Source organism: Bipolaris maydis (assembly GCF_028858645.1).
Source record: "Bipolaris maydis strain C4 unplaced genomic scaffold PSV08scaffold_15, whole genome shotgun sequence".
In the NCBI taxonomy this organism is placed as follows: domain Eukaryota; kingdom Fungi; phylum Ascomycota; class Dothideomycetes; order Pleosporales; family Pleosporaceae; genus Bipolaris; species Bipolaris maydis.
The window spans coordinates 229,915-254,827 of record NW_027093871.1 but is presented as its reverse complement, the minus strand read 5'-3'; the positions used below and the strand labels follow the sequence as shown (position 1 = coordinate 254,827).

The 24,913-nt window shown below is 48.4% G+C and overlaps 9 protein-coding genes across 9 annotated transcripts; 5 read left to right on the top strand and 4 right to left on the bottom strand.

The window, feature by feature from the left end:
* Positions 1-76: 76 nt before the first annotated feature.
* Positions 77-1,044, top strand: PSV08DRAFT_374196 (uncharacterized protein; the record flags this gene model as incomplete). Its single annotated transcript, XM_014225391.1, has 4 exons — positions 77-267; positions 318-570; positions 620-682; positions 730-1,044. 4 exons carry the CDS (start codon positions 77-79, stop codon positions 1,042-1,044), a joined length of 822 nt encoding a protein of 273 aa, XP_014080866.1.
* A 247-nt stretch (positions 1,045-1,291) lies between these two features.
* On the top strand, positions 1,292-3,652 carry PSV08DRAFT_251404 (uncharacterized protein; the record flags this gene model as incomplete). The annotated part of the gene is made up of 1 exon (XM_066092443.1): positions 1,292-3,652. The coding sequence occupies one exon, from the start codon at positions 1,292-1,294 to the stop codon at positions 3,650-3,652; it is 2,361 nt and encodes a 786-aa protein (XP_065948114.1).
* Positions 3,653-5,574: 1,922 nt separating this feature from the next.
* Positions 5,575-9,130, top strand: PSV08DRAFT_365633 (uncharacterized protein; the record flags this gene model as incomplete). Its single annotated transcript, XM_014225389.1, has 3 exons — positions 5,575-6,047; positions 6,107-6,923; positions 7,004-9,130. The coding sequence occupies 3 exons, from the start codon at positions 5,575-5,577 to the stop codon at positions 9,128-9,130; spliced, it is 3,417 nt and encodes a 1,138-aa protein (XP_014080864.1).
* Positions 9,131-9,563: 433 nt separating this feature from the next.
* PSV08DRAFT_331551 (Snf7 family) lies at positions 9,564-10,284 on the top strand. The gene is made up of 2 exons (XM_014225388.2): positions 9,564-9,641; positions 9,690-10,284. Exons 1-2 carry the CDS (start codon positions 9,576-9,578, stop codon positions 10,266-10,268), a joined length of 645 nt encoding a protein of 214 aa, XP_014080863.1. The 5' UTR covers positions 9,564-9,575; the 3' UTR covers positions 10,269-10,284.
* A 351-nt stretch (positions 10,285-10,635) lies between these two features.
* Positions 10,636-12,343, bottom strand: PSV08DRAFT_15839 (Sucrase/ferredoxin-like-domain-containing protein). Its single transcript, XM_014225387.2, has 2 exons — positions 11,748-12,343; positions 10,636-11,648 (listed from the first exon to the last, which is right to left on the bottom strand). Exons 1-2 carry the CDS (start codon positions 12,162-12,164, stop codon positions 10,812-10,814), a joined length of 1,254 nt encoding a protein of 417 aa, XP_014080862.1. The 5' UTR covers positions 12,165-12,343; the 3' UTR covers positions 10,636-10,811.
* Positions 12,344-12,687: 344 nt separating this feature from the next.
* PSV08DRAFT_405009 (uncharacterized protein) lies at positions 12,688-13,958 on the top strand (the record flags this gene model as incomplete). The annotated part of the gene is made up of 2 exons (XM_066093712.1): positions 12,688-12,984; positions 13,069-13,958. 2 exons carry the CDS (start codon positions 12,688-12,690, stop codon positions 13,828-13,830), a joined length of 1,059 nt encoding a protein of 352 aa, XP_065948113.1. The 3' UTR covers positions 13,831-13,958.
* A 33-nt stretch (positions 13,959-13,991) lies between these two features.
* PSV08DRAFT_15836 (heterokaryon incompatibility protein-domain-containing protein) lies at positions 13,992-16,236 on the bottom strand. Its single transcript, XM_014225385.2, has 2 exons — positions 15,778-16,236; positions 13,992-15,723 (listed from the first exon to the last, which is right to left on the bottom strand). Exons 1-2 carry the CDS (start codon positions 16,088-16,090, stop codon positions 14,039-14,041), a joined length of 1,998 nt encoding a protein of 665 aa, XP_014080860.1. The 5' UTR covers positions 16,091-16,236; the 3' UTR covers positions 13,992-14,038.
* An 893-nt stretch (positions 16,237-17,129) lies between these two features.
* On the bottom strand, positions 17,130-19,149 carry PSV08DRAFT_374190 (uncharacterized protein; the record flags this gene model as incomplete). The annotated part of the gene is made up of 4 exons (XM_014225384.1): positions 17,130-17,192; positions 17,362-17,812; positions 17,897-18,422; positions 19,128-19,149. The coding sequence occupies 4 exons, from the start codon at positions 19,147-19,149 to the stop codon at positions 17,130-17,132; spliced, it is 1,062 nt and encodes a 353-aa protein (XP_014080859.1).
* PSV08DRAFT_209467 (Rap1-interacting factor 1 N terminal-domain-containing protein) lies at positions 19,138-24,722 on the bottom strand (the record flags this gene model as incomplete). Its single annotated transcript, XM_066092080.1, has 2 exons — positions 19,138-21,386; positions 21,435-24,722. The coding sequence occupies 2 exons, from the start codon at positions 24,720-24,722 to the stop codon at positions 19,329-19,331; spliced, it is 5,346 nt and encodes a 1,781-aa protein (XP_065948112.1). The 3' UTR covers positions 19,138-19,328.
* Positions 24,723-24,913: the final 191 nt, after the last annotated feature.

Below are 24,913 nucleotides of genomic sequence, written 5' to 3'. Positions count from 1 at the left end.
CATTTGCGGCACCATATCTTGTCTAAACTTACATTCGTCTACTTCTACTGGAATGGTGCAGTTTAAAGAAGGAGATATGGGCTGGATAAACAATCTGGTGTGGACAGAGCTCCTTACGCATGCACTAGCTGTATGCGCCCTTCTCCTTTCAGTAAAGTGGATCTGGGGAAGGCGCCAACAGCGACAAGTGCCACCCAAACCTACTGCGCGACACGAAAATGGCCTGAAAATCCTGTATTACCCAAAAGAGAATGAGCCTACAGTTGAGTAGGCAGCGAATCACTTTCGAGCTACAAGTATATTGCTAACAGCTGAAGTATTGTTGCGGTACACGGAAGAGGTGCACATGCAGATCATACCTGGTCCACGCTTCGTAACGAGAGTGACAATAAGAAACCCTCAGACTACATCAACTGGCTAAGCGACCCAACAATGCTGCCTGCTGTCCTTCCAAATGCGAGTATAATGCGATACGGGTATAGTTCTGCATTTTTTGGTCATGATCGGTACTCTGCTTCTGCTGAAAATGTTGCTAAAGCACTACTTGAAGAGCTACAGGTTTTCAGGCAAGTAAGTTCTATGATTTCTCCATCTATTAGAAACATGTTAATGTTGAAAGACATCTCCTCAACGTCCTCTAGTTTTTGTGGCTCATAGTTTTGGCGGCCTGGTAGTTCTTCGGGTAAGTTATATAAGCATCCGTATCAAACGGTACTAATGGAACAGTAGACCTTAACAAAGGCATATCAGATCTGCCCTGATATTCCGTACTTTACAATTGGCATGATATTTTTTGGAACACCCTTTCGAGGCACCAGCGAAGAAACAATAGAGATGATCCTGGACCTATTATGTGAGAGCCATGGAGAAGATCGAGTGTTATCCTCAGAGCTTAGAGCGTCTGTGGAAGGCCATGAACCACTGAATAGACTTGTGAATGATTATCTTGAGCAGGCCAGGAAACTACCTATGCCAAGGATCTATTGCATCTACGAACAACAACATACCAACATTGATAAATTCGATAAAAATGGGGTATTTTGATCTTTGAATTTCAAAAAATGGTGCTAACTGCCATAGAAACGCCATCTTACGATGTGGGTTCCTGAGAGCTTAGCTACACTTGAAATCAGCGCTACCACTGACACATGGCCTCGATGGAAAGATCATCTCCAATTGAACAAGTACAATAAGATAGATGAAGACTTCAGGAAATTAACTACCTTTTTCAAAGAAATAGTCAAAGACGGGTCGAGGATTATCAAAAAGAGAAGTAAGTAGATGAAGCCACATGTCTTTCGGGAGCCGTGCTGACCGTTCTTCATACTTGGCAAAGTCTCGTAAGCAAGGATACTTCTACCCTTACCACTTCTACGGTCGCACAGAACAAATAGAAATTATGAGAGAGTTTTTCGAAGGAAACGAATCAAAACTTGCCGTCGTCACTATTTCTGGACCGCGCGGAATCGGAAAAAGTTCGCTTGCAAAGAAGTTTGCAAGTGAATGTTCTCTTGGAGATGATTTGGTCATCTATCTGGACGCCCAAACCCAAGAAACTTTCGACAAATCATCTAGCGACTTTCTAGCCCAAAGTGGATGGAATGGTCAAACTGTACTGGATTTTCTTGTGATGGAATCGCCATGGATATTAGTCCTGGACAACGTCTACTCCAATCCAGGTACACCAGATGCAGCATACGTGAAGGAACTTTTAGATAAACTCGGAACATTAGCAGTCGGCAAAGTTGTCATGACTACATGGCGGGCGGCAGCGACTATGGAGGTTCTCCGCGATTGGCAGAATCACCAACCAATTCACCTCCAAGGATTAGACAGGCCATCTTCTGATGCTTTATTCCAGTCAAGTTATAGAGGAGACCAAAAACCTGAAATGTCGCTATCGGAAGTGCAAGATCTTCTAGAGATTCTGGGTGGGCATCCTCTGTCTATCAGCCTCGTCGCGAGCTACATATCCAAGCTTTCAATACAGCCATCGGCCTATGTGCGCCATTTCAAAGACAAACTGCGGAGTTCTAAAGGATACTCTGGCGAAGTCGCTGCATCCATGACTGACTATGAAAAGACTTTGGAGGCGTCACTTTACCACATATGGAACGATTCCGTGGAGGCTATTCGAACGAAATCTCAAGACGCTATTTCCATACTAGAAATTTGGTCCCTTCTTCATGCTAAAGATTTCTCCTTTGAGTTCATCCAGTACTATAACGAGATCGAAGGTTCGCAAATTGCCATTCGAAGAATTGTCGGGGATGGTCCGATTGGAATACCAACTATCGAGTTCAGCAATGCAATGGCGGTACTCCGGGACTTCTCTATCATCTCTCTGGATACCTCTACTTCAACAACATCGTATGGTATACCAGGAGTCTTCCACAACTGGTGTCGAGAGTTCCTCATGCCAGATCCACATAAGGACATGCTCTTATCTGTGATCCAGTGTCTAGGGATGCTAGTTCCTCATCGCAAACGCCAGGATTACAAAAGCCAAACGATCAAGCTACTCCCACATGCTGCAGCTGTCAGAAACCGATTTGTGATTCTGAGAAACCTCCGGGATGATACGATCAATGGCAAAAAAGTCAAGACTTCGCCTCGCCGAGCACAAGGAGCGGCGTCGCCCACCGTGAACGAATTTTATATCAATCAATTTTACGCATTTGCTAACTTTGCGCAAATATTCAGAGCCCACGGCAGGTTCCAGCGGGCCAAGACAGTGCTTCAATGGGCAAATCTCATTCTTAAGGACGTTCCAAAATGCCACAAGGAGTGGGCGAAAGCGGCCTGCTCCTACAACGAAGAAATGGGAAATTTGAGCAAAAATCTTGAGAATCACAAAGAAGCTCTAGAATTTTTCAACAAGGCTCTTGAATCCTGTATTGAAGAAAATGGAGAAGACGACGATTCTGTCCTTGATATTCGAAGCAACCTGGGATCTGCTTATACGAAGCTCGGCCAATTCTGCGCAGCGGAAAACGAGTTTCAGATGGTTCTTGCTTGTGCTGTGACCTCTGAACATGCAGAAAAGCGCAACATTGATTGCAAGCAACGATACGCGGCCTTACTCAATCAGTGGGGCGTGGAACGTGGACGAGAGGCATTCAAGAAGGCATTGAAGTACAACAAGGAGGTCTTTGATGCGTCTAAAAGACTGTATGAGCACGACAAGAATGATTATCGCATCCCTCAAGCGGCATGCAATCTGGCCAGCACCCATGTGCGCCTAAGCAATACGGCCAGCAATTCTGTGCGAATAAGACATTTACAAGATGCAGAACGTCTTTACAATGAATATGTGCCCATCCTGGAGGAGCGCATGCCTGGATCTAACTTACTGCATACTGTGCAGGTAGGCTATGCTGCTGCTCTGTACCGATTACTCAAATTCAACGATGCGGAAACGCTGCTCTCAAAGGCTGGCGAAGGGTTTGAACGATGTAATGAGGCCGGCAAAGAATCAACAGACTACGGCAGGGTACTCATCACCCAGGGGGACATGCGAGTACACCAAAGGCGTCTGAGTGATGCAGAGAGACTATACAACCTTGCTAAGAAAATATCCGGCATCGATAAGGGTACTATACAGTCTCGGCTTGATCGAGTCAACCGACTCCGCAATAGGGAAGCTTCATAACAAGGTGCGGATGGACAAAGTTTCAATTGAGGGAGTCGAATGAACAACATCTTAATTTAGAGGATCGAATGGCGATACTCTAAGTTTATCTACATATCAGGTTCAGATTCCGCCCCGGAATCATTTCCAGCAGTTGCTTCGAGTTGAGACAAGCGCCTCCTCGCCTTACGAGTAGCCGTGGACGTTAGTTCCTTATTCTGAGGAGGTGGAGACCAAGACCTGGAACGTGATGTGCTATTTGGATCGAAATCAGACTGTATCGTAGTTTGTTAGTATTGTTGTCTGCACTCGCGTTAACCGCAACTATAGCATGAATGACTTACATCTTGTTCGTCGTTGTCTGAGAGCTGTTCATTGTCTGAGTAATAGGGGCCCGACATCTGTTCGTTGTCCGAGTATTCGCGGTCCGACGTCTGTTCAATGTCCGAGCCATTTGGCTCTGGGCTGTGGGAGCGTTGGGATATGGGCGATGGGCTGCGGCTCGTAGACGCAGCAGCAGGTGAGGAGTCTCTGGAAGACATCTTGTATTAAGAATCTGAAGTAGATTCAGGTGAAGGACAGATGATAGCAAGATGAGTATATGGTACTTTTATAGAGCCCAACAGTATAAGAACAACACGGCCATGTTCGCATCGCCCGATGCAGCCAGCGGAAAACGCCTTGTTCCAACGTATTGGATCACTCGATCAAGCCTACATTGCTCATCTACGCAATAAGCCGGGCTGTAAAAGGGCAACAGATCTGAAAAGCGACACGATAACGTGGCGTTCATCCACAGTGGTAGTATATCGTATTGGAATTTCGTTGGTGCACAACTGACCGGCACAAGTGGGTACCTCGAAGCACATGCACTGAGTCATTTTCCAAGCATAGAGTGTGACGGTCGAAAGGCTGAGTATGAATGTCGTCATAGAACATAGACACTTCTCTATCTCGCTCGCCTGGCCCTGTCAATTGCCACGTCAATAGTTGGCATCTGCAAGTTCTACGAACACCATCGCTTATCCTGGTCTTCCGGGCGTTTTTCGTCTGGATATAGGCTACAGCTTCTCATACGAACGCCGACTTCACATACGTAGCATGTTGGCCCCCAAAAAGTCTAGATGTGGCTTGTATCGTACGATAGGAACATGCACTCCGCGGCTGCACTCGGCCAGCGCAGTCCTTTCTTCATTGTCTCAGCAAGAAGGCACGATAGTCGTGTTGACAGTTAGTTCTGGTTCTACACCCTTTGCCAGGATATCATGAATAGCTAACTTCAGCGACGCGACTAGCTCCTCATCAGGCTGTGGCCTTAAAAGACCAGTGACACAAAACATGGTGCCATTCTTTGTACCCACGATGCTGTGTGAAAGGCTACCAACATGAAGATGGTTACGCGCAGTGACTGTTGGCGTTGCAAATGCAGAGCAGATGATAATTGCTCCGTGGAGCTGGAGGCGGCGTAGGCGGCTATGCTGGTTGGCTGGCAAGGCTGAGCGTCGATTTAACTAAATTGTACTCCCTGGGTGTAGGGCAAATCAGACCAGTCAGTGCAACTAAGCATAGCTCAAAGCAAAGACACGTCGCTAAATTTGATTGCAGGGGCGATCTTTCAGCCTGACGCATGTTATAATGCTGCCATGACTTACCCCGTTTAGGTGTAAGCCTTAGCTAGGATTCTATACTTAGCTTACCTCCTGTAGTCTTGGGATAGATACACTTGTACTATACTGTTTTGATATACACCGTCCGTTTTTGGTGGCCTTCCCGGCCGTGACAACGCATGCCAGCTTTCAGGGACGCTGTATCGCCCCCTCTCAGCCTTCAAGATCCTCACCCAGCTAGACCGTGGCGTTTAACCACTTTTAACCTGCAGCAAACAACTGACAAAGAATCTAAGCAACACTTTCACTCCGTCTACTTGCACGAACTCAGTTGACATGGATGCTCTTCCCAAGCTTTCTTCCCAGTATCTCGATTTCAAGAACCATGAAGAGGGCTTGACAGAAGATGATTTACAATTCAAGGCTCTTACCCTATATGGTGCTTCCATTGTCAGTTCACTATGTTATGAGGACGAATTTTCCCAAGCTTGGCAAGGCCAGAAGTTCCAGAGAGCGAGAGAGGCCAACATCATATCGGAAATCTTGCCTGTGGGACGTCAGACTCCCGGCCCGGCTCAAACCACGCCTCTGCTCGCGTGGTCAGTCCGCCTCCAAACAGTTTTCATTGGCTTCAGAGGTACACAAACCGCTCAAGATGTCATGACCAGCATGAACGTCGCGAAGGTTACCAGTCCGGATCTAGCCACAAGCTTCCATTCGGGTTTCTTCCAGCAAGCCTATCCGTTCTCTGTGCTCGTCAAGGAGCTTGCCGACAAGTTCAGGGTCGTTGTTTGCGGTCACAGCCTCGGGTAAGAAACCACTTGCATCATCTATCAAGTACGCCTGCTGAAAGTGATCTTGTCGATAGTGGGGCACTGGCCACCATTGCAGCGTATCATGCCATGGTTCGTTATCATGTTGACGCAGTTCAGAATACGTGGGAGCGTAACTCGATACACACGAGGATTTCTGTAGTAACATTTGGGGCTCCAGCCATGATGTTTCTCCAGACTCCAGGAACCACTGCAGAAATGCGGAAGGATCTGAAAAAGAACGTTCATCACATTATCAACCCCGACGATATCGTCCCCTTTGCTGCCAACTGGCTGTTGCATAAGAAGAACCGAGCTGTCAGTAAGACTGAGCAGATAATCATGGAATGGCTGAACACAACCAATCCAAGTCTTGGAGTAGCTGCATTCGCGGCTTTCAAAGTACTCGGGATGTGGAAAGACAATGAGAATAATCTCGCCCATTACGGGTCACTATACAGGCTCTATCCCTACGAAGGCAACTCTGGTCGTACAAGACAATGCACTCTTGTCACTGCAGAGGGACTCATACCATCATCGCCTGTGCTAAAATCTGAGCATGGACTGGAGTTTCACTGCATGGACCATTACCACGATTGTATGGTCAATACAATCGATTGGGTTCGAGATTCACACAACGCCATCTTTCCTGAGACAAAAACTTTAGAAGACTTCCGAAAGACCTGCATGGAGCCGTTTGAGATCACGGATTGTGAGGGAATAGTTCATGAGGACAAAGTGACAATCACGGCTAAGGTCAAGCCCTTCCTCGCTCGGTTCTTCATCAAATCTGTCAGCCACCGAATGGACAAGAATGGCCTACGAGTCTTTGTTAACCACTTTGAATTTACGAATACAGCAAGTGAGAATCAGGTCAGTTGACGCACGATACTGAGACATGAGATTTTGCTATTTTACGCAAAGAAAATAGAACCAGCTAACATTTCTGGCAGACGCAAATCCATATCAGGCAATACATACATCCAAACGAGTCCATCAAAACCTTCACTGAAATGGCAGATGCCATGCAGAGCTTGCGAATCCGGACTTCCTTCAACAAAACGGTACAAATTCATGTGAAAGAGATGAAGCATGTATCCATGCAAGACGTCAGTTTAACAACAACATTCGAAAGTATCCGGCACGCCATGATAGTCGCGCTGGCTGATCAGATGGAGAAGGTATACGGACTTAAATCAGAGACTCAGACGAAGGGCACGGAGGAAGGCTCTTCAGTCGACGTGGAGCGTTTGGAGGAATCTAGAAGACTAACACGAAAGGCCGATGATATTGCCAAGTCGATTGATATGCTGGTTGCCCATTCAAGCCCACACCTCGTAAAAGCTAAACTTCAAGATGCTACCCAAATTGTTAACCAGTGTTGGAGGACGGAAGTACAACATGCACGAAGCATGGATGAGAAGACAAGAACTGGAGCCTACATATCTGAAACCTCGGCACTGAAAATGGCCGAAAACAGCGATCTTATCCCAGATGACTGTTCCGAGGAGCTGCGAGGGTTGATTACCAGAATGCATGAAGACTTCAAGGCCGCCAACATACGAAGCCCTTACACCGAAGAAACATGGACGAATCAGGGGCAGCCAAAGATGTCTACGCAGTGCAGGGACATACCCTCTCTTACCGACACGCTCCGAGACTTTGGGTCTCGACTTTATACACGTACGCACATCACCGACCCCGATAAGCGTATCGAACGTGCAATTAAAGAAGTTGGGGAAGTTTTGGCCGTTATGCGATTTTGCCACATCATCATCATCACCCAACTGGATGCGCCGGATGGGTGGTGTTTCAAGGTGTTCAAGGAACACGTTATGAAGGGAGTGGGAATGGTGGCCAGCCTTGCCACCGGAGCTTATACGCTTTACACAACCGCAGGTTCCGTTTGGTCTATGTATGCCATGCCTAGTATCGCTCTGGCGACAGGGTGGGCGGCCTTTGCAGGCGCTGTGGGGGTTGCCGCAGGCTTCATATCCTGTAGCATGTCAGCTGTTGCAGTCGAACAATTGCCTCACGGCCCACGTCATGAGCAAGAAATGAGTTTCAATCCTCTCCTCAGTATGACCATCGCGGCCTTGGGGGGTAACCCACATTCTTCTGGCAATCCCGAGGCTTCCCTGACAGCGCTACTGGAGCAACAGTCCTCGAAGCTAGAAGACTTCGAGTACTGGAAAAAACGGCTTGAGGAAGGAACACGGAATGATCGTAGTGGTCTGAAATACGTACCTACGTTGTTCTGGGCTAAATGGATGCACGATGTAGCCAGAGTTGGGCAATTGAGAACTCTTGTCTCTAAACGATTGTATATTGGCATTGAGGGACCCACGGGGGTGGGCAAAAGCTCCCTCTTGACCACTCTTATAGGTGAAAATGTGTTTGGGGCAGGCTCCGGAATCAGCAACCGTACAATGGATCTTCAGTCATACTCGCCGCCCAGTCTCAAGGCGGTGTTCAACGATGTTCCTGGCTGCGACGATGAAGCACCACATATCAGGGAGATGGCTCGGTTATTTCGAGAAATGATGGGCATCATCATCTTTGTGATCCCTTCCGAAAATGTCCGATCGGAATCGACGAACACTCTCTTAAAAGGGATTGCGCAATTCATCCGCCAGCGCGAAAGGCCACGCCCATTTCGTGTCCTCCTTAATCGAGTAGACGGAAACATCGACGAAGAATATCCAAATGAGGTCAAAAAACAGATGATTGAGCTGAAGAAGGTGGTTGTGGCCAAAATCAAGGAATTCGGACCGTTCCCTGAAAACTACGTGATTCAAACGCGCCAGGCTATCCCCGGAGGCATAAAACTCGGGTTTGAGACAATCGAAGATGTCGTGTATCCGTTTTCCACTTATGCACAGATGAGTCGGCAATACAAAAAGACTTTATCTGACTGCGACAGCAACGTAAGGCGATACATCAAAGACCAGGACAAATTCGCGTTGCTCTTCCAACTCGCTGAATCGAATACGATATGGGATATCGAGTCACTGCGTGGGTGGCTTCGCGGCCTTGCACCCGACAGCGTGCCGAAAAACACGGGTCGTGTGCCTCCGTGAAAGCTAAGTGAAGAAAAGGTCGAGTTCGGTGGATGAAGAGTAAGTGCATTGTCATGTTAGGAAGATACCATCACAGGGATGCCGGATATGACAGGAGGCCATCCTATTTGGGTTGGGGTAGTGAATAATCCGCTGCAGCGAACCGAGTTAAGGTCAATAAGCCGAATATAATATCTTTGTTGATTATATTTTCACATCAATTCCCCAGGTGATTGAATGGAATTACAGATAGCCTGTCCTATTTTGGCTAGACTAATATAACTCTTGGCACTCTGTTGGTTGGCTGGCGTGCCAGGATCCCTACAACCATCATTCGCCGTCTGCCTGCGCTCCTCCCCACTTGCCAGCGCCTCTCATATGCATGTGCCTTTGTCTTCGCAACTACATGCACAACAACCCAAGAGTCTAGCCTCTCTTCCCCAATCACTTCAGGGATCACATCACCATGAACCGGTTATTCGGAGCCAAGAGCAACGCGCCCAAACCAACACTCAGCAGCGCCATATCCAATGTACGACATGCGCATTTACATGCATTCGCCATATACTAACAATGTCAGGTCGACACACGGATAGAAAGCATCGATGTCAAGCTCGCCAAACTGAACGCCGAACTAAGCACCTACCAGCAGAAGCTTGCAAAGATGCGAGACGGACCCGGCAAGACGGCCATCAAACAAAAAGCCCTCAAAGTCCTACAGCAGCGGAAACAGTATGAAGCGCAGCGCGACCAACTGCAGGCGCAGTCATGGAACATGGAACAAGCCGGCATGATGCAGGACAATCTCAAGAACAACATGACCACCATCGACGCCATGAAGACGACGACCAAAGAGCTGAGAAAGCAATACGGCAAAATCAACATTGATCAGATTGACAAACTTCAAGACGAAATGGCGGACCTCATGGACATGGGCAACGATATACAAGATGCTATAAGCCGCAGCTACGATGTACCGGAGGATGTAGACGAGTCTGAACTGGATGCCGAATTAGAAGCCTTGGGTGACGAAGTCGACTTTGAGGGGATTGGAGAATCCTCGGGCGTGCCGAACTTTATGCTGGACGAGACCGCACCACCACAGTTTATCGACGAAGCGCCTACAACTGGTGGCAAAGTCAAGGAAGCCGCGGGCTGATGAGATGGTCATGTCGAAACATCTATCTTGCTGCGATCGGGCCACGGTCGTCGCGGCGACTCTTTCGATTTCATACCAGGCGTGAAGCTCTCCTGGCCTTTTGTCTTCGTGTTGCCAGTCCGAATAGTCACGCTCGAAATTGAATCGGTGGTTACAGCCGGTCGCTGCTGTGTTTTGTTTTAACCCGGAAGATACCCCACAACGTCGATTCGGAGAGTAGATTACGTCATACCCTTTTAAGCTCTTGTCGCGCCAGCGGGCTACTAAGCATATCGACATGTCGCCATGTCATGGACGAATGACCAAGCATTCCATGTCGAATACGAGAGTGGAACAGAGTATTTTGGTTGCTTATGGGTGTTTTTATATTTGACATGATATGCATTGCATGAACGAGACTGTTGAACTCAAGTCTATTTTACGCGCCGTGTATGCTGTGAATAGACGATCTACTATATGTACTGCCAACAGCAGCGGGGTATTGCATCACCTACTTTACGAAGGAACTCCCAGGTAATCCCAAACATTTGGCATAACAGCCAATTACCAGCTAGCCAGCTGTTTGCACCTATCGAACCCACCCCTCAGCTGCCTCTCCGGCTTGACAACCTTGCCCTGCAGCACAGTGTATTTGATGATATTCTCACAATCCTCTGGCTTGACCCGCGCAAGCCAAATACACTGCGCAGCCTCTCCCCTCCCCTCTGCCTCCTGCTCTTTATTCGCATCCAGCACAACCTCCTTGCCCTCTTCATCCTCCAACTTCAAATCCGCAAGCTGCTTTTCCGCGCCATTCGTATGGCTATTAGTCGCAGTCCCATTTGCCTGGTTTCCCTGCGAAACAACCGACGAATGCCGATAAATCATGACATTTGCCGAAAACTTGTGGCCGCCGACGTGACTGATAAAATATATGCCTACACCGCCGGGTCTTTCATCGTGCAAATCGCGGTACAGCCCCATGGGCCTCAGTAAGCGCTCAAACTCCTTGCGCAGCAGAGGCGCAGACTGTCCGCAGCGCGCATCTCGCGTTTTCTGGCTGCACATTAGAATGAGGTATTTGTGCGGACATGGTCGCGCTTTGAGTTGTGGCGTTGTGGTGGTGGCGGGGAGAGACGGTGGTATCGCGGCGGCGGGTTCGGGTGTGGATGGGGATCCGGAAGAAGACTCATCCGGGGTTGTGGAGGAGGGTAGCGCAGCGGTGTGCAGGCGCAACGGCGTGTTGTTTGTTGGTCCTGGGTTGACGAAGCGCGTGATGAGGTCCGGGACGTTTGTGGGCGTTACGTTGTCTATGAATTGCCAGGAGGGGAGGAGTAGGACCATGGAGCTGTGGTCTGAGTGGTCTGGGATGGGGATGTTGGAGGCGGATAGCATGAGTTTCTGAAGGGAGGTAAGGTCAGGACTTGTTTGCGCGGAGGACTTTTTTCTTCATGGTTTCTGCGATACTGTTCATTGGGGATTGGGAGATATAAAACTTACACCATTGCTGGGCTTTATGGTTCCTCTGTCGACTGCCTCCATAATACTGCCTTTTTCGTCGGCGACATCGCGCACCCAGTCTGTTTTCCCGGTTGCAACAAGTAAGTGCGTGTTGAAGCCCTTCACATGGCCGAACAGCTCCTCTGTCTCGTCAATTTCGAATTTGCGAGGATACTTGACGCTGCAACTGGCACAGTCATGTAAACAGTCGTCGCCATCAATCGCTGGATTGGTAGTCGGAAACAACTCCTCCGTCTTCTTGACTTTGGTGAACTCGTCGCTGTCCTTGCTGAGGGAGACTTCGGATGACGACGATAGTGCTGAGCCCAGCTTGTAGGAGAGATTTCGCAACATGGCAGGGACTCTGTATGCGTTGATCGGACGGTGGGGAATGTTTTGCGGCGCCATTGCCGACATTTATATCAGATTTGTAGATTAGATCGCCAAGAACCCCGGAATGTGGGCACACACACCCCGGCTTCTAGGTAGTAAACCCCGGCGTAATCAGTGACGAGGGGGGGTGGATGAAGGCCGGAGTAAGTCTTATGCTTACTATTGCAAAGTGCGGAATCAAGGCAATTGCTTACGGAATCTTTGTTCTTCTACTCCGTTCTTGGGGCGGTCAGCCTTTTATGTTTCGCTGCCTGGCTCGGTCAATCGGACTTTGGGCGCGGTTCTAGGTTGTTGGGCGAGTGAGCAGGCGAAGCAGAGACCACCACACCTCGGAGCAAGACAGCTCGCTCACTCGGACATCGCCTCTTCTCCGAGTCTCTTTGAGCCACCCCTTCTTCCTCGGCTCCACATTACCCCAACAATTCGGAACAAGCTTCTGTCTAGTTGCCGGTGTCACACCAATGATACAAGTCCCGCCTTACCGCTTTATTGCTTTGCCGTGTGTGTCGGGGCGTAGACATTCCCGATTCGCGAGATGAAGCTAAAGATGCTCAACGGCGCGCCTAGGCGTGAACATCTAGATTTCAGCGACAGCTGTCTGTTGCCTTCTGATGAGTGCAATGGTTTCAGTGTTGCTGCGAGATGCGAGATGTCGCCTGTAGATTCTACACCTGCGATCAAGTGGCGTTGCCTTGCGAAGAAGGATACGCGACTCCAGACGGAATGGCAGCACCCTTACCTTCCTGGGCCTATGTTAGGAAGCCATATGGCAGATGTATCGCTTCCTGAGGTTATTCGGTTTCAATCATTTGCACAAGAAGATACAACGGCGTTTGATGCAACCGTCAGTTTTAACGACCCAACTTTCAATGCGGATGGCTTGATTGAACATTCGCTCGTCTTCCACGATACACTACTATCATCTCAGGTGGTTCCGGGGGAGGGGCCTGACTCTACTATCAACTCCTCCTCATTCCTTTCCACATCCTTCGAAACCACTACGTCGGACTATAGTAGTCCCAACAAGGCTGATCGACACACGATTATTCATGTCCCAGTCAAATTGAGCATAACGCCACTTGCCTCGCTCCCCAGCGCGCAGCAGCTGCGAGCAATATACCCTCAGACACCAACCCCAAACTTCATCTGCGTCGTGACTACAAACCCAGAGAAGCGCGAGGTATTTGTCCGAAAAGGCGGCTACAAGATGGATCTCTGGGAAATCATCGTAGCAGACGATTCCTTCTCTGGGTTCAAAATCGCCTTCTGGATGCGTCCGAACCTAGACTCAAAAGACGAGCGTACACGTTCTCAGAGATTGCTTCTCGAAGCCCTACAGGGTATCAAAATTGGCGATATCATTCTGTTGACGAATGTTGCTCTCACATCGTTTCGTGACACAGTCTTTGGCCAGTCTTTGAATCCGGCAATTGCACGCGCTCGGACAGATATCCACGTCTTGATGAAGAGTAATGGTATTTCAGCGGCACAGCCTGGTAGACTCCCTGCGCCGGTTGATGAGGCCTTTACAAGAGTTAAGAAATGGGCAAGAATGCATGTTGCTTCTGATAGCGGGGGCTCGCGGAAGAGGAAGGGGAGTGCGCCGAAACAAGACGATTTTGCTAAGCGAACTTTTGGGACAAGAGGCCTGGATGACTCGATGCCTCCGGATACCATGGACAGTTTCTAAGACGATTTTTTGGTCTTTTGTGAGTTTACTGCGGGATCTGAGAATCGTACTACATACTTTTGAATGTCATGGCACCTAGTTACATAGAGGGTGTTATTTTAAATTAATGGCTATCTTATTGCACTTGATCATTTTGGAAGATCATTCTCTTCAATGCGTTGTTCCGTTTATGATCAACATTAATTATAACTACTGAAGATTTTTCAACTCAGACAACACTCAGTTCTACAGCCAGCGTGCCATCGAAGACCTCTTCTTTCAACCAGCGCACTAAACCAACACGTCGGTATATTTCACCTGGCCCTGCTCGCAGCAAAGCGAGCCCCATTCTTAGGTTTTGTTCATTCCAGCTTACCGGGTCATCTAAATGACAATTCTCTCCAAAGAGAGAGTAAGGTATATCAACAAAAGAATGATATGGCTCAGAGCGAATGCTCAAGACATATACAGACCGCATGAATCGAAAGTCATCAACTATATCTGGATAAAATGTTCCCACTGTGGTACCATCTGCCGAAATAAGACGTCGAATCCCTTCAAAGAAACAACCATCGATTGGTTGCATGTCAATCTGAAGTTCGGTAATGTTACCTCGCATTTGTAATGGGGCATCCGAAGGGGTATCAACGGTACCAAACGCTGCTGTTGATTTGTCATGAAGATCTGTAATCTCGAAATTCCCATAACTACTGTCGCAGTCACGGCATGTGTCGTCGCAAAGGCCAATCCTTTGACACTCATAGCTGATCTCTCCATCGATGGAAGCCCATGACCAACTCGGTGCTCTGTAAACCTGTGGACGACGAGGCAAAAAGGCAGTAAATTGGCTAACAGGCTGGTCTCGGTTATTGTTGTAGGGCGGGAAGGTCCTCCAAAGAAGTGCTGATGGTAAGTGATTTGACCAAATGCCGAAAATACATTTTCCAGGATTTTGTTCCGCCAAGAACTTGGAGGCTAGGCCTTCTAAAGCAGGCAGTTTATCGGTTTCCTTCGTCAGGTTTCTGGAAGAGTAATCTTCAACTAATTTGAACCAGTGATCACGTTGAGAGGCTGGACGACCAGAGGCGAAGTCTTCTTCTTGATTGAGTACAAGCGGTAGGGGGACGAAGTCGTCGTGCTCATGTATCATCTCGTGCCACGGAAGCTCTGATGAACCCTTCATAGTACGGCATTGCCAAAGCAGTTGTCCCTGAGCAAAGTTGATACACCTCAATGAAAGATCTCTTTCTTGTAGTGTCCACGCTCTCGTACGTAACGGGTTAGATCCGCAGCCCTCATATTCCTCATTCCAATAAGCTGGCGAGTGTTCTAGAATTCTGACGCGTTGAGAACCGAAGCTGAAATCTTGGTATCGCGATAACTTTGGCATTCCTGCATTCCTGGACCTGGTCCGGCAGCCCTGAGTGCTGTCTGCAGAGCTGAGTGCAGCCAGAGTGACAAATGATCCACCGTAAATAGAAGCCATAGCGCCTGCTTGCTGTGACCAATCTTCGCGATCGTCTTGAATAATGCATAAAGAGTCTATCCAAAGATATTGCTGGTCTAGATCCCGACAGATCTTGACGGCGTCCTGAAATGTCATCGAAAGATCTTTGAATTGGATCCGTAGCATTCTGTCACTTAAGGTGGCTTTGCTTGTGCAGATTGGGCGTTGATTGACTGGACCCCAACAATGGCTAAGGGTGACATACTTCGCTGTAGTCGGAACGCTTTGCCAGTCTACCAGTCTAATGTCGTTTGAATTCGCAAAGGCTCTAACGTCGAGGACACGTTTTGGAGATCCTTGACTAGCAATTTGCTTGCACTTGGGGTGTTTGGTCGCGCAATTAGACAGCCATGTTCGCATGAGCGTCAATTCATCCCAAGGCTTATTCAACTCAGCAGGTGGAATTCCTATCTCTCTTAGCGGGTCGTGACGATTTATGCTCTTGTAAATGTGTGACATACTCCATTCAGGCGGTACGTGATAGAAGAGTGTACATGAAAAATTGTCGTAACCTATACAAAGCTCAAAAGACTGTGTGGGGTCCTTCCTTGCTCTTCTCAAGTTCATGTCTTGGGTATACAAGAACTCTTCTGGAAGGTACGACGGATCAGCGCTAGCCATAAGAATAGTGCAGAAGGGACAACCTGATGACGCGCAATTTCTTGAGAGAGCGATGGTAGTCAGAGGTATAGAACGGCTAGGATCATTGTCGTACTTGGCTGAGAAAAAATCCTCCGGAATCCGTCGGAATACCTTGCACGATGGCTGCGACATATTGAAGGAATGCGCAATGAGATCGTATTTCCTTTTTTCGAGACACTCTGTTCGCAGCACACACAGTTCGTCCGGTAGTTAACCCCCGTCTCTTTGAACTATAGCGACGTGTGTGTGCAGAATATGTAGGAACTAGAGTGCTTTAAAGAGCTTCGTGCAGGCTAGGCTCGACGATGTAGAGGTCACAACGAAAGGGTATGACGACCGCGAAGTATAGTGGAGTTTCTTGTCGTTCTTGAGTAAGGCTATAGTTAGCGTCTGCCTAGGCCTTGCTTGTGCTGTTTAGAAACTTACTACGTAGTTGGCAAAGAGTAAGATATGGTGTTCGCAGAGCCAATACCGTTGCCCGCTTAGAAGCCTGTGTTCTTGCCGCAGGAGGATGTTATGGAGTCCATGATAGTGTTACTATCCAAGGCAAGCTGCTTACAAGTAATCAGTTTGGAGGATCCAAAGGATGGACTACGCCGCAATCCTTTAACTACGCCGCAGTCACGTGACTGATTGTACACGATCAGATGCATCCAGCCAATTAGGGCGCAATCGTTAACGATTACTTTGTTAATTGCATACGATTACTTCCATAATCGTATATGATTGCTTTATCTTAGTATATAGTATAGGTATTAAGCCCTTATAGCTCGATGTGTTTAACTTAAGTTTTGAGTACAAGTATAATACAGAGAGTTATTCTGCTTACACGTTACCGTCTAATATTGTACCCTGCCGCTCTATCTGCGAAAACCAACCAACAAGAATTTTGACACCAGAAGTCTTATATTACTTCCACTCGAGCTATACTCTTAACTGATAGTGGCAGCATTCAAGGCTGTATCAACAATGGTTCTTGCTAAAGTCGCAGGCCTCTCTACTACACCAGCAACGTACTAGCAGCGCAAAGTCTGTAGACGTGGCGCTAGACATATTAGCACGTAACTTCATAGTATTTAGTCCAGTTTCTGCGTTACTAGTGCAACTTGGCGTGCTAAAGAAATCTGTAGTTAATGTCCAGTAACTTCATCTACGGAAGGTATTTTTAAAGTTAACTGATCGATTCGAGAGAAAGCTTAGCCAACTGCTCAACATAGACACTGACCAATCCTACCTGTACATTGTGGTAATCCATTTTAGTTTAAACTTTGTAGTTGAGAGAGGTATACTCTATCTATCTATAAACTACTTTGTTATTCAATGACTGATCTAATCAAGGTGCCCCTCGCAGCCAAGATTTTCACATGCTTCTCTGCTGGTCTCCAAGACAGTCTCATACTCACAAGGTACTGACTGAATAACTCTTGCAGCATGGCAGCGAAGTGCGGGTCCATGTCCCAGGAGTCAGTACCGCACATATCCACAGAAGCATTCAAGACATCCTTGTACCTCTTTGCCCTCAACATTGCCCAAGCACGGATGAACTGTCCATGGGGAAGGATAAGGCCAACTTGATGGTTGGTCAGCGTACTGAATTCGCCCTCTGGATAGTTGATGTATTTGCTCTCACCCGGTCCCTTTAATTCAATACCCACAACTTTGTCAACACCGTCAACGTCTTCAATATTGTCAAAATTGTCAAGCGCGTCGTCTTGCGACATGGGGCCATAGTATTGGGATGTGTCCAACGAGCCAAAGAGATTCGCAATACCATCAACATAGTCCACATCTTTAACATGACCAAGCGGGTCTTCTTCCGACATGGGACCAATGTATACCCATGTCTCCAAACATCTAACGACCTTCGCAATATTGTTCGTGCCACAGCGTGCGATCAGTGTAGCAAGCCAATACGTTGGATCTTCGAATGAACTTTACAGAGAACCTTCCAGAATTCGTTCGGACCCGTCATTATTATTGATCGAGTCCTGTACGTACTCGAAACGTTCAATTTCGCTAGCGATAGAGAAAACTATACCTGAGTCCATGGCGTCAGGACTGATCCTCCTCATGACGCACTCCATCGACAATAACCCATGTTTCACCATCTCTTGCCATGCCAGTAAGAAGCGCTCTTGCATCTGGAACCGCCATTTCAGACCATCTAGTATGAGTTTGCGGTGCTCTAACTGCTTCCTTTCCGTGCAATATCTGGAGGTAGCAAGGCACAAGTACGTCGAGAATTCGGTATCTTGTGAGGTACCAGGGTTCGCTTCATTGTCAGCCAGTTGCATCTCCCTCTTGATAACTGTATACACCCTATTTGCTGCCGCCGTTGCTGGCTCGGTCAAACAATTTGGGTCAATGCTCGACTTCTGGAGTAGATGGGGTGAGTTGACCATGAGTGACTGCCTGCTGTCAAATGAGCTCAAAGCCTTTTCGAGCGCCTCCCAACCGCCATAAGCTCAGAAGGGGTTATTCTTTTGATCATGTTTCTTTGCAAACGACATGTTCTTCGTGGTGATAGTGCTGGATGCTAAGTAGTCAGAAATAAGAGGGTTTGAGAGATAAATAGCGACTGTCGAGTCAAGTATTTCATGGAGCATGGGTGCGTGCACAAGCAGCTCTGAACCATATAGAGCAATTACATAACGATTGTTAGCGAGGCTTTGAGCGGATCGTGGTTTCGTAGTGGGGATTGCCGCACAAGCTTCCAAATCTCTCACCTTACAAAGTCAATATGAACATCCGATGACTAAATAGCAAATCAGTGTTCCAAACCAATTCTTTTCTAACTTCAAAGATTTGTGTGGTAATCAGTGTTTGCATCTTAGTACTAGAAAGGCGTCCTCAAAATTTCTCTTTAATGAACTACTTTTATTTTCTAAGAAGAATTGCTATCTTCAGTCATTTTAGCCTCATCACCCTTGGAGATATCGAATGATGAACTTCTTAAAGGATAGCTTGTAACTCTTTTCACATAGATCCAACTCTAATATTGCTCAGTCGTGAGGTTGTGGTATTAGAACTATGTAAGCTGTTTTCTCTAGGCTTGATTATCGTGTACATATGCATGTGAGAAATGATGTGGCGCATATACATACGATATGACTATTTTACGACATAGGACGAATAGGAACAAGGTCACTGAACTATCATTCACACATACTGCAAGCATCATTTCCACTCATATATTCAACATTACAATGGTATTCCTGCTACTCATATCAAAATACTCATCCACTTCCATGGACAACGGAAACCAAAACATCAGACTCTTTTTTTATCCTAATTCTCTTCAGTACACTTATCAATTCAATGAACTTTTCCCAAGTCCTAGTCATAGCTTTTTTTCTTTGAGTCTTTGTCGTTACTGTTCCAATCGCCGCTCAGACGATTCGTATTCCAATTCTCCACCTGCTTTCAGCCCCGCTGTGAACACGCCTCTCTGGATATGAAACACGGCATCGCTGACCTCTCTCTCTTCCTCCCTGCTAAAGACAAGCTGCGGGGTGCTGAATATGTAGTCTTTGAGGCTCTTGAGCTGGTTGATGATACTGCGTGGGGTGAGGATGACGCGTTCGGCAAAGGAGCGCGAGGGTGTTTTGAGTTGGGCGGCTTGTTGCGAAGAGGAGCGTGTGAGATGGTGTGATGGTTCGGGTCCAGGTTCGAGTGAGGACGAGGGCTGTGGTTGGAATATGGCTACGGTGGTGTCGACGGTGGTGTCGGTGGTGGAGTGGTCCATAGATATCTCGATAGAGTGATCGGCCGTTGGTGAGGTCTGATTGGAAGAGCGTGACCGTGGGCGCGGCGAGACTTGTATATGGCTCAGACGCTTCGTCTGGCTGGACGGTATCTCTTCTTTGGCTTCACTGACATCTTGATGGTCATCCCGCCTCGCTCGCTTGGGCGCCGGTGTCTCATCTACCGCCATGTCCTGTGAGTTTTCAACCTGGTTCAGCGTCGAGTGCGATCGGCGCAAGTTCATTTTGCAGTTGCTTTGAGGGGTTGCTACATCGGGATCAGGCATGGCGCTGCTGCTCATCGACTTGCGCTTCTTTCCGCGCGCCTTCTTGGGTGTTGAAGAAGCGGCGACAGCAATGCTATCAAGCACATTTGCACCGTTGGGCTCCACTGAATCTTGCTTTTGTGACTTTTCGTCTTGAACTTCTGCTTGGGCATTCTGTGCTTTACTCTCTTTCCTCCCAGGGGGATGTCGGGGTTTCTTTGTGCTTGGAGGGAGAGGAGGAATACCGGTAGAGTGGCGGGTAGAGCGGCGGAGCGAGTTGGGTGTGTCTTGTGAAGAAACTACAAAAGAGTCGTCGACTTTGTTTGTGCTGCTTGTGCCAGCTTGGGAACTTTTGCGCGAAGTACGCCGGGCGGAAGCGCGAGTAGGCGTTCGTGTGTTTTCCACCCCAGCATAACTACCGGCTCGGTCGCCATCTCTGATAGACGGCTGCTGGTGGGAGGCAGCGTCTACAAAGTCATTCTGAGACTCAGATGCTGCTACCTCTGTTCCGTCTGTCGCAGGCTCATCGTGTGTTTGCATTTCAGCGTCGATTTGAGCAGTCACTTCGAGGTCTATGGCTGAGCTAGGAACCTCGGAGATTGTACTGTTCATAGCGAGATCTGTGTCCGCTTGTGGGTTTTCGTGATAGGCTATGGCTTCAAGTAAAGCCTCCTCATCAATGGTGGTTCCTTCATCAAAAGAGGTAGAAAATGTACTCTCTGGCTGCCGGTATTCGAAACTAGATCCAACTAGAACAACACTGTTGTTTGTGTCGGCCTCCAATTGCGTTGTTTTACGGAAGCCAGGTGGTGAAGACCTTGGTTCGCCATTTGCAGTGTACTGGATGCTCCTTACGGCAGTAGGGGTCGCTACATCTGTGTCCTCACTGACGATATTTTGGATGCTCTTCCGGGTATGTGGGGTAGGCGAGGATCCAAGGTAGGCGTCCATCGGTCCCACCGCTGTAAGAGCCCTTAGTGGAGTAGCTGGAACACCATGGCCTGGCAAGTCATCCGCAGTCAGGGCATCTGAATCAACCTCCATGGGCAAGGGCACTTCGTCCGGTTGAGGTGAGAGAGCACCAATGTTCGCAAACAAGTCAGTCGAGTGTTTCTGGCGATCAATCATTTCCTTTTGGCGCTCAGTCAACAGTTGAGACTCTTGGTCGAATGGATTTGACGGCGATGAAACGATGGGTTCAAATTGGATCTGGGAATTGTCATGTCGCAAACGAGCTTTGGGTGTGCCCCTTGCAGGCGCTCTTCTCGATGCTGACTTCGGAACTGCTGGAGATCGTGACGCTGACCTTCGCGTTGATTTTGATATTTTGAAAGGCGAGTCCTTTACCCGGGGACTCTTGAATGGCCGTTTCATATCATCAGTGCTGGTGTCAGACTCGTAGAACGAAGGCTGGTGCATCTGTTCATAGGTTAGCTGGAGTACATTGAACGTCAGATGGGTACTTACGGCATCGTCCTTTCGAACTTCCAATGAGGGCAACGAAAGGTCTACACTGCTACGCAGACGACGCAAAGCTTGTTCAAGATTGGTAGGATATTGTAGATTTTCCTCTTTTCCAAAGGTGTTGTTCCAGGTCTCGATTGAGATGTTGACGATACTTCGTCGCCTGCTAACAAAGCCTGCAGTGATCAAGGTTTCCAGGTGGAGCAGAGTCTGGCTATCCCTCCTTGGTAGCCTCTCAATAGCTTTGCTCACTTCTTGCCACATTCTGACAACCTCACGGTGAAGACTTTTTAGCGGTTCGTCTCTGCTCTGCATCTTTTCCTCGGGGTCTTCAATCCAAACTGCAATCCAGTCTTGTGTCTTCCGGAGATATATGGCAAGTTGAGAAGTTGGGCAGTGCTGGATTGATGTGACTAGAGCGGATAAGAAATCTTTCCTCGACTCAACGTCGTCTCTGTCGAGATCCCGATATGCAGCCGCACTGACGGCGGCAACAGCTCCATATAGATGAATGTAGGGATCGAAATCTGCGTTACGTCCAGTGGATTGATTTGAAGGCCATAAGTTTTGTCGGCCTTGATCTAGTAGTTTGCGACTCATCTGCTTAGGAAGATTGCGGAGCAATATGCTTGCATACGTGAGGCAAGAAGACTGTTCTTCTTCGGGAACGCGCTTCATCACAAATTCGGACACTTTTTCGATGACGCCTAAGATGAGTGCACCCTCTCCAGCCTCTCGCCGAGCCGTGTCGATAAGAGTTGACAACACCTCATAGCCACAAGGTTTGTTCATCAACGAGTCAGCTCCCAAGCCCAGGACTTCGACAACCGTCTCATATTCCTTCCCAAGCGGGCCGACGACACGTTCGTTGGATGCGACCACGGATTCTTTCAGTGTTGCATTTAGCAAGCTAGAGATCTGAGCCCAAAAACTTGATGATACTGCACCCTTGAGTGAGCCACCAACAGTCGTAGCGCAGTCCCGCAAAAGCTCCAACTTCCCTAGTCGAGTATTCTGAGCCGTAAAACAAGGCTGAATGATGACTTCCATGACACGGAGTCGAACAGGGTCGGCAAGTTTGCCCTCGGATTGAGTAACCAAAAGATCCACCAAATAGAGAAGTGGTGATGTACGCGTACCATGACTTCGTGACCTGTGGGATGGTGTTGATGCGACCTCGAATTCGTTCTTGTCGTTGCGACTAAGACTCTTGTCCGCAAACTGGAAAGGTCCCATCTTCTGGATAACAGTCTCTATCAGGAAGCAGAATTTATCTGCCCAGATATCCTCCTTTTTCTGCGGTACCGCCAGCTTTGCAGTGTGTCGATCCCAGATTCGGCGCAACAAATTAACAATCTGCGCCGTGGCATCTTTGGTCTCTGTAGACGCCATAATCTCTTTGCTACTTGCTTCAACTAGTGAGCTGATCAGTGAGAGCCACATCGCCTTGACGGGTTCGTCCTCGGGGTCTTTGGTTTCGGTCAAGAGAGTGGTATCCAACAGAGTTTCAACAAATCGAAGTACCCGGGCGATCGATTTCCGAACCCATCTTGGATCAACCAGAGGTAGTTCACTGCGTTGAATCATATACTGTGGCCTGAGATCCAGTGCTCGACATTCATTCCACGGTTTCCGAGAGCCATCTAATAGAGCAGACACTAACCGACATGCAGGGATGGCATGCTGGCCTGGGGCTGAATGGATCAATGGATTCCAAACAGAGGCCACAAATTCATTCCAATATCGGTCAAGCTGTGCAAAAGAAGCTGTGGGGCGAAGTCCGTAGTACAGCAGCGTGAAGTAGCTGGAGGAGATTGGAGCTCGTTCAGGCTTCTTGGCGGATGTGCTCCGTTGCAGCGCATGCAGTGCAATGCTCAAAAACATCTTTGACCATGCCTCGGTGGTATTTGGTCCTAGATTGACAGAATAGAGGAGGAAGCAGAAAGCCACGTTTGAGTGGACCCTGACCTGTTCCTTTTCGGAAGAGATACAAGATTGAAAAACTTCGAGCCATTCCTTCATTGCGGTAAACATGTCGCCGTTCAACGAGTCTTTCAATAGACCTGTGACAGCAGCCCAGATTTGAGGCACCGATACAGCGTGGTCGTCATCCAGCATCCGCATCAACTCTTTTGCAAAGACGCCGGCAATGGTTCCTCCATCACTCTTGGTACGGTTAAGTACAGCCAGTACGGATCTGGCGACGTTCCGGTCGTGGCCAATGGATTTTGCGGCTGTCACAGTAGTATCGAGGGCACTCTGGCCGATATCTTTTGAGGTTGACACCAGTGCTTTGAGCGTATATGTGAACCATCTCTCAGTGTATTTGATCATAACGTCTGGCCGTTGCTGTATAAACTTTCGATATATGCGTATTCTGTAGGCTTGCACAGCATTTCCGGAAACACGTTCGTGGATGGTGTCGAGCGCGTCCAGAGCTTTCTCAACACGGGCTACAGTCACGATCTTGGGCCGGAAGTTTTGCTGCATGAGAACAGCAAGATGGACATTGACGACAGCCTTAGGTATGGTGCTATCACTAGCCATGCGAATGATGCGCTCAATGATAAAGGAGCAAAAGTCGTCATCCATGGTAGATAGGAGGTCCGGGATGCGGAACAGAGCCATGAGCAACTTCATTGCTTGTCCAACCAGTTGTGAATCCAGTCCTGTGCCAGTCATGCTGGGAGCTTGAGAGTCGCGGCGAATGAATTGGGTCAGCAAGGACATCTTTTGCTTGAGGGCCTGTTCATCTGGAATCTTGTCGTAGGCCTGCATGGTCCTCTCCAGCGACTTGTATGCATCCATGCGCGACGACCTCTCTGATGAAGCAAGCAGCTTCACAATAGACTCTAGCATCTCGGCGAAGGACTTGAACTTGTGTGCGGCAACCGCGTCGTCGGCAGGTGGAGGCGTAGGGGTGCCGTCGGAGGGCTTGAGGATTGACTTGAGCGGTTTGGTGAGGCGGGTTTGGGGCAGTGGGCGGAGCGGCGAGCTACGTGTGGGTGTCCAGGAGTGTGTGAGGGCTTTGTTGGTGATGTTGCCGCATGTCTGCAATTCAAAGTTGACTCTCTTCCTCGCGCTGGCCGCGCTCGAGGGAACGTCAATGTCGGATGAAGGCGACTTTTCTGGCGTGTTTGGCGCCTTTACGACCTTGATCTTGGGCGCGACAGGCTGCTCTCCAAAAGGATCCTCGAGGAACTGTAGTGTCTCGTCGACGCCAGTGTCTTCCTGGTCTTTGGGTGGTGTTGGCGGGCGAACAGAAAGGGCATCGAATTTGGACAAGACCATGGCTATGCTGGAAACAACTGGCAACGAGAGAGACAGAGAGAGGGAAAGCAAAAAAGAAATCGAGACCGCATTCACATGGCCGTCCCCGTGCGCGCGATGGAATGTATAGAGCAAGTGGTGGTGTCGGGAGGGATCGACTGGCCCCAGTTCGAGATGCAAAGGCTGGTGTTGGCGACGCGTTTAGGCGGGAC

Excerpts from the sequence above, each read along its gene's own strand:
- PSV08DRAFT_15836 (XM_014225385.2), bottom strand. The coding sequence starts at position 16,090 with ATGTCGCAGCCATCGTGCAAGGTATTCCGACGGATTCCGGAGGATTTT. Across the intron at positions 15,724-15,777 it reads TCACGTACCGCCTGAATGGA|GAATTCCACCTGCTGAGTTG; the intron begins GTATGTCACACA and ends TAAGAGAGATAG.
- PSV08DRAFT_15839 (XM_014225387.2), bottom strand. The coding sequence starts at position 12,164 with ATGTCGGCAATGGCGCCGCAAAACATTCCCCACCGTCCGATCAACGCA. Across the intron at positions 11,649-11,747 it reads CCATAAAGCCCAGCAATGGT|AAACTCATGCTATCCGCCTC; the intron begins GTAAGTTTTATA and ends ACCTCCCTTCAG.
- PSV08DRAFT_331551 (XM_014225388.2), top strand. The coding sequence starts at position 9,576 with ATGAACCGGTTATTCGGAGCCAAGAGCAACGCGCCCAAACCAACACTC. Across the intron at positions 9,642-9,689 it reads TCAGCAGCGCCATATCCAAT|GTCGACACACGGATAGAAAG; the intron begins GTACGACATGCG and ends TAACAATGTCAG.